General features: G+C 37.5%; 1 protein-coding gene across 2 annotated transcripts; it reads left to right on the forward strand.

Moving 5' to 3' along the window:
- The first annotated feature begins 3,349 nt into the window (after nt 1–3,349).
- Nucleotides 3,350–6,134, forward strand: si:dkey-282h22.5 (uncharacterized protein LOC107988040 homolog). 2 transcript variants are annotated; one of them, XM_034894653.1, is made up of 4 exons: nt 3,350–3,442; nt 4,053–4,155; nt 4,290–4,419; nt 5,151–6,134. In XM_034894653.1, exons 2-4 carry the CDS (start codon nt 4,065–4,067, stop codon nt 5,422–5,424), a joined length of 495 nt encoding a protein of 164 aa, XP_034750544.1. In that variant the 5' UTR covers nt 3,350–3,442; nt 4,053–4,064; the 3' UTR covers nt 5,425–6,134. The 2 variants fall into 2 exon arrangements, with proteins under 2 accessions (XP_034750544.1, XP_034750545.1); XM_034894654.1 differs by having other exon boundaries at nt 3,352–3,442; nt 4,293–4,419.
- The last annotated feature ends 903 nt before the right edge of the window (nt 6,135–7,037 follow it).

Here is a 7,037-nt window from a genome sequence, read left to right on the forward strand (position 1 = left end):
GAACGCATTCTCGTGAATGGGTTTGTATGTTATCGCATGGAAGGTTATGCACACTAAAAACATACATGTTTTATTTATGTGCTCCTTGAACACCAAAATTTATCTTTTTTGACCTTGAACATGACAATGCTTGTGGTGGAGATTATGTGTCGGGTATACGAGCTGATATAGTTCACTTCAAACGTACTCTGATAAAATCATTATAAAGTGGTGTGCTGCTCAATAACAAGTAGCCTGTGAGAGAGAAAATGTGAGTTAAAAAACTGAAAGATGGAAGCCTGGTTATCTCACTCTCTGGCTCTGCGGGTCAGCTGCTGTCATTCTTCCCTCTGGCTGTGCTGGACTGAGCTGCACAGAGATGGAGTCGGAGTGCTGCTGCACACAGAGGCGTTCTGATTGGTGGCCGACTCCAGATAGGGCTGTGAGGCATATAAGGCTACAAATTAATGCTGCTGAAAATCAGTTTCCATATTAATGTGTATTAAAAGGAAACAGAAACTGCAATTTCTCACACTTATCACCATACTTACACATAACCTTGTGTGGATAGGTAATTGTTTTTTTCAGGCCTGAACCATTGCAGATTAATGTGTGTGGAGGTGCCTGCAGGCAAATACACTTCCATTTTCTGCTACTATATACTTCCACTCCACTGCATTTCAGAAGGAAACTGTACTTTTTGCACCACTACATTTATTGCAAAGATGTTGTTACTAAATACTTTTTAAAATACTTTTTAAATTTAGATTTAGATTTAGATTATTAATTCAAAATATAATCCAAAAATACATGTTAGTGCATTTTTATTTATATTAAACCAGCTAGCAGCATCAGGTAGTTCAAACATAAAATCAAATTAACAATATCATTCTGAAATGGGCCATTCTGCATAATGAGTACTTTTACTTCTGGTACTTAAGTTCACTTTGAAGCCAATGCATTTGTACTTTTACTTAAGTACATATTTTAATACATGACTTTTACTTAACAGAGTTTTTCTACACTGTGCAATTGCTACTTTTACTTAAATAAAACATCTGAGTACTTCTTCCATCAATGCTTAGCAGGTACCTGTTGTCACTGATCTACAAAGATGCTGCTGGATTTTAAACAGTTGTGAAAAGCAGCAAAGTACATTTACTTAAGGTACTTCACTCAAATATTTCCATTTTATGCTTCTTTGTGCTTCTAGTTCACTGCATTTCACATGTAAACATATTAATGCACTACTTGTATTTTCTAGCTGCAGTTTTACTGTTTACCATGAAGATTAAAGGTGTCTTGCCACAAAAAACAATTTTTACTTGCAATTTTTGAAATATGTTATGTTGTGAATGTGAAAATGAGCTGCTACCTCCTCTTACAGCTCTAACAACTAAAAAGAAATAAGCTGAGAATTTAGGCCAATTACAAAAGCTGGTGAGTCTGATTTCATGTTGCCGGAGCTCATTACTATTCATGAGCTTGCACAGTAGCGCTGGGTATACAAGGCTGACAGCCAAGCTGTCATTGGATAGCTGTCAGCCAGTCAGAGTCAAGCAGTTAGCTTGTTATATTTGAATGAGAACTGGCACAAGTCCATGGTAGAACTTCAGACATTACCACAAATGAAATACGGATGGATTTATGGATTTGCATCCAAAACAAACAGTTCTGCTTGTCACAGATATCCAACAGATAAAACATAAAAAAGTAAACATTAAATGTACTTTAAATAGCCACAACACATACTGTTGCAAAAAATGATCATCAATAATAATCCAATATAACAGTGACAGGGGTCATACTTATACTATTGATACTTTTCTGGCTGATACTTTTGTATTTGTACTTGGGTAAAGTTTGAAACACTGGTTTTTAACCTATTATTACTTGGAGGTGTTGCTCAATACTTCTCCCACTGCACAACATCGCTTCTCTCACTGCTCTGCTGCCACTGCACATTTCCAGTCATGTAGAGGAAAATAATTAACTGGGCAAACTTAATCTAGGAATGTAACATTTGGGTAAAATCATTCCAGATTTAAAAACTAATTTTCTCTGACTGCTTGCTGACAAAATAGATCATCACTTGAGTGTCAAATTTCTTTAACAAATCCTGCTATTTCCTTGCTCATACATCTTATTTAAGGGAGTTTGGAATTGAAAGAGCACTTAGTTCCCACCCTTCGAATGAATCCAACTCATTCTGTAGTTTTGTCAGCACTTAAGATGGATGGTAGATATGGATGCTTTACATCCTACCTAAAGCATGCAGTACAGTATGTTGTCTCTGTGGTTTTAAAATTCGTGCAGATGGCAAGGCCCATCACCCAGTCAGATTCCTTTTCAGCTGGGCTCTCATGTCATATCAAGACTGTCAGCAGACATCAGCACAGAGGGCAGAAGCATTAAAACTCTTTCAAATGGAATAAGGAGCCCTGATCTGGAGTAGATCAAAGCTGGAATCTATTGCGACAAAAGGTATTTCATTTCAGAGCTGTCAAGTAAAGGCACTCCTTTTTGCACCGGTATTTAAAAAAAAAGAAAGAATGAAAAATGTGCTTTGGTGTGGGAAATCTTTCTGCTTTTTTGAGTCCAGCTGCATTTGCTGGCTAAACACTTTCCAGATTATTGAAGATCTGTCTTTCATCAGCAGTCAGATTATTTCCAAATAAATTATCTTCTCACGGGTGGATGTCAAGCGGAATGAACTGATGGAGTAAATCAGACAGCAGTGTATTTAAGTCTAAAGTTGTCTAAAGTTTAGTGGTGAGGGAATCTCTTGTGGGGCCGTGTATTTTTCTCTAACCCTAATCATATCAACTGTTTCTCATTTATTCAGTGTATTTTATAAAAATGATTAGCACTAAACAATATGTTTTGTCATTTTCATCTTCAAGTGTGTGTGTCTCCGGGTTTTGATCATCCTAGGATCATTGCTGGCTGGGTCTGTCACATCCCAGATGTTGAGCAGATTGTATTACAGTAGGCAGTAAGAATGCTATGCTACATCTGCTACATCAAACATCTCTTCTGGATTAGAGTCAATAGGGAGACCTGTTTCCCTTCATCCCACACATCAGCTAAAAGACATGTGGGGGATTGATGGAGTATAGGTAGGGGATTATAAAGACCTCCCACTCGGGGTCTGTGGTTTATTTATCATTGTAGCAGATGCACAGTCTGCAAGAAACATCGGCGACTTTAGTAGAAAGCATTTGTGTGTGCATGTGTTCTGGGAGCTTTGAGTTTAGTGCCATATTATGTGTGCAGCAGTGTGCATGCATTCTAAGGGAAGTGGGTGGGAGCAGGTGGGGGAAAGATTCTGGGAGAAGAGGGGGGGGGGCAGTTATAAGAGAGTGTTGCCCAGGTCTCAATGTGTCACTGTTAAAGGATCGTACGACAGAGTGTGTTCTGCTGCTGTGACCTGGCAAGACACCTGGCGCTACTTCACAGAAAGGTATAGTAAAACCCAAAGAAAAGTACATCTTATTAAAGCTAAAATCGAGGACAACATATTTCTCAAGTGTATAATCAGAATTTACATGCAAAACTTGTTTGTTTCCTATTGTCTTTAGTTAAGAAAGTAGACAATCGTTTGCACTTCAGCTAAATTTATTAGGTACAATTCTAACTTTGTCAACAAGTGAAAGTGTGTTAAGCATGCTTACTTGTTTTAGTGTCCAAGTGTTCCTGCCATAACGTTCCTGCAGTGGAAGAAGTACTTAGATACTTTACTTAAGTAAAAGTAGAAATACCTCGGCCTCAACAGACTCCATTACAAGTTCAAATCCTTGCATAAAAATTTCACTTTCAAGTAAAAGTACAACATTTTCAAAAGTGGAATTACTTATTATGCACAATGGTACCTTTCAAAGGGTAATGTTAATAATGAATATTATGCTATTCTGTTTTTATCACTAACAAATACATGTAAGAACATTTTAATGTTGAAGTTTGTCAATGTGGAGCAAAATTTAAATACTTTGTATACTTGTGAGTAGATCAGTTGTAAAGAACTGCTCACATATGAGCCTTTAATGTTTTTTTTTATGTAAAGAGTAACTTAGGTGAGGAAGAGGATGATGAAGGAGATTCTGGTAATGCTCTGCATGGTCATACAATGCAGAGCTCAGAAATGGAACCACAAAACCTCACGTTGGGACCCTAAAGGTTAGGGACAATGACTAGTCACCATTTTCCAAAATCTGTCAATAATAAGCAAATACGTTTTATTGTTAAAAGCACTTGAATCAAGACTTTGTACAGTTCAGGGTACACACTTGGCTTCAAATATCTGTCTTCAGCAGAACATACCAATGGCAAGACTTGTTCCAACCTGACCCAGGTACTGGACAACTGGAAATTTGCTATTCTAACCCAAGTGAAAGATCTTCTGATCAATGACCATGCTTCTGTCCTGCCCGAATACAACAGGTGGGTCACACTGATTATGACTGTGCTTTGCAGTGATGATAGACACAGCAGCAAGAACAAGAAAGGAAAATAGTGTTAAAGTGTTGAGAAAGACCAAGAATAACAACAGTCGTTGACGTCAGTGAGCTTTTTATTGTTCCTAAATGTTTTTAGGATCAGGAATTATGTAACTTTGCTTTGCACATGACCACTGACCTATCAGAGCCAGTAATTTGATCCATGGCTACTCTGGTCCACAGAGGGCCACTTTGCTTTGTAAATGACCTCACTACAGAGACTGCGCCAAGAGAATACGAGAAATGTTTCAGCCTTGTGTTCTGATGAATTGAGTGTGTTTCTGGCAGACTGACCCTTTCCTTTGGATATTAGGCCATGGACCACATTACCAACAGCTTGAACATATCTGATTAACCACTGCATGCTCACTGCAGGTTTCCTTTCGCCAAACCTTCTTTTTTATACTTTAATCCTTTTTTAAGGGACATCCGTTCTGTCTGTTATCCGGATGTTTCCTGCAGATGATGGGGCTGTTCCTCCTTAACAGCATGCCTTTCATGTTTATGTTGCCGATTTGACTAAGTTCTTCTCTTGGTTATGTTTTTGCCAATAAACATTGTTGTTGTTCCCATTTCTTCTGAGCTTTCTGAATCTTTTAGTGCCAAAGCTTTTTGTCTTGTCATGCAAAGACTGAAACTCAGTTGTACTTTCTCAAACTTTCTGCATGTGTTTAGAATCCAGCCGCTGTCAGATGCCCTGGGAGACCTCTACAGGCAGTTTAACACTCTAAAAGACGAGCTCGGGATGCTTACCTCAAAGTTTGACGGTTTGGAGGGTTTTGTGGACGACCTCAAGTACGGCAGGTCCGCTCTGCCTCAGCGGCCCATTCCGATGGTCCCCCCCGCCGTTGGTCTGAGGTCTCCTCTGCGAGCACAGATGAGGGCTCCTGACAGGAGGATGGGGCCAACACTGCTTAGAGCGAGGAGAAGAGGGCCACAAAGACCTTAGAAATACCAATGCTCAAGTATCAGAACAAAGTTAATGGGTTAATAGATATTTTTCAGAAGAACAGTAGTTTGTCTGATTTCATCAATGAGGATAATGTCAGAATAGGGCACGTATATAAGAATGACTTAGTGATGCACGGTATAGAAAAAAAGGTTTTCCAAATGTGTTTATCTTAGCCTTTCTGTACAAAGTCACTTTTAACCACAAGGGGACAGCATAGATCAACTTAACACACTGTCATCCTGCTGCTCTGTGTATCAATAGCATGACATAAAGTCTAGAGATGTTAAATGACAGAATATAAAGATACCTTGCAGACATTGATTGATATTGTATTACCATTTGTTTGTATTTGAGTTTTGTCGCCCAAATGACTATTAAAAAATAGATTTCTTAAAAGTTAAATTAATCAACATTTGCTACATTGTAAATACACTGTACATTCAGTAACATAATTAGGACAAACCACTGTCAAACCATTTGGAAAAATGTGTTCTTAAGCGTGTGAAGGACACAGTAAGATGGAAAAAAACTGTATTGAACCATCAGCCCTTACAGATACAACTGCCCCCATTATCAATGATACACAACAGTTTTCAAAAACACTTTTTATTTTAGTATGCTGTATGTCTAAAATGTTTTCCTACTGTTTTCCTTACTATTCATATCTGTGATATCATGATTAGACTGCAGTAGAATTTCAAAATGGACAATAGAATAATTAGTTTGTATTAATAGTTCTTGACAAATTTTGGATACTAAAAACTCAAATTCACTTCATTATTGTTTCTATGCCACAACTGTGCCACAACTAAAAATACAGTATATATACATATATATATATATATATATATATATATATATATATATATATATATATATATATATATATATATATATATATATAGAGAGAGAGAGAGAGAGAGAGAGAGAGAGAGAGAGAGAGAGAGAGAAAGAGAGAGAGAGAGAAAGCGAGAGAATAATGAGCACATTTGCAAATGAAACTCACCCTCTGTCAGTGAAGCATCACCTCTCTACTCCTCCATCTCATCATCCAGGATGCACCTGCAGACCTCCTCTCATTATTTATGGCTCCATGTAAATGAAGAGAAATGAAGAGGTCAAGTTTTAGCTCTCTGTACAATAAGAGGAAACTGTCTCTGACTGGATGACTGGAAACACACTGATAGATTGATTTATGTAATTTAGTCAATTATAGACTATTAACTTCTCATGTGTGTGAAATGTGTACATGTCCACTGAGCTACCGCCTATGTGTTGTAGTAGATGTTTTTGTCATGTAAATTAGACACTGATGGATTCATTATTAACATGTTATTAATCACAGACAGTTTACTTCTTGTTTGAACAAATTTTAGTTACGTGTGCACTGTGGGCAAGTTTAAATGTAGCGATAGATTAAAAAACCCTTTATTATAATTATACATTAAAGTCCAACCACAGCAAGCGGAAATTAAGTTTTAACAGACATTGAAACTTGAATGCTAGCATCCTTTTCATTTGAAACTAGACAACAGAGAAAATCCGTTAAAATAAAACAGGATGCCTTTTTTCAGATCATGATTGTTGGGTTTTTTTTTTGGGGGGGGGGG

The sequence above is a fragment of the Etheostoma cragini genome, chromosome 15, assembly GCF_013103735.1.
Source record: "Etheostoma cragini isolate CJK2018 chromosome 15, CSU_Ecrag_1.0, whole genome shotgun sequence".
NCBI lineage: Eukaryota > Metazoa > Chordata > Actinopteri > Perciformes > Percidae > Etheostoma > Etheostoma cragini.

Coding starts and splice junctions, on each gene's coding strand:
- si:dkey-282h22.5 (XM_034894653.1), top strand. CDS start 4,065: ATGATGAAGGAGATTCTGGTAATGCTCTGCATGGTCATACAATGCAGA. Junction 4,156..4,289: donor CTCACGTTGGGACCCTAAAG/GTTAGGGACAAT, acceptor ATCTGTCTTCAG/CAGAACATACCAATGGCAAG. Junction 4,420..5,150: donor GTCCTGCCCGAATACAACAG/GTGGGTCACACT, acceptor GCATGTGTTTAG/AATCCAGCCGCTGTCAGATG.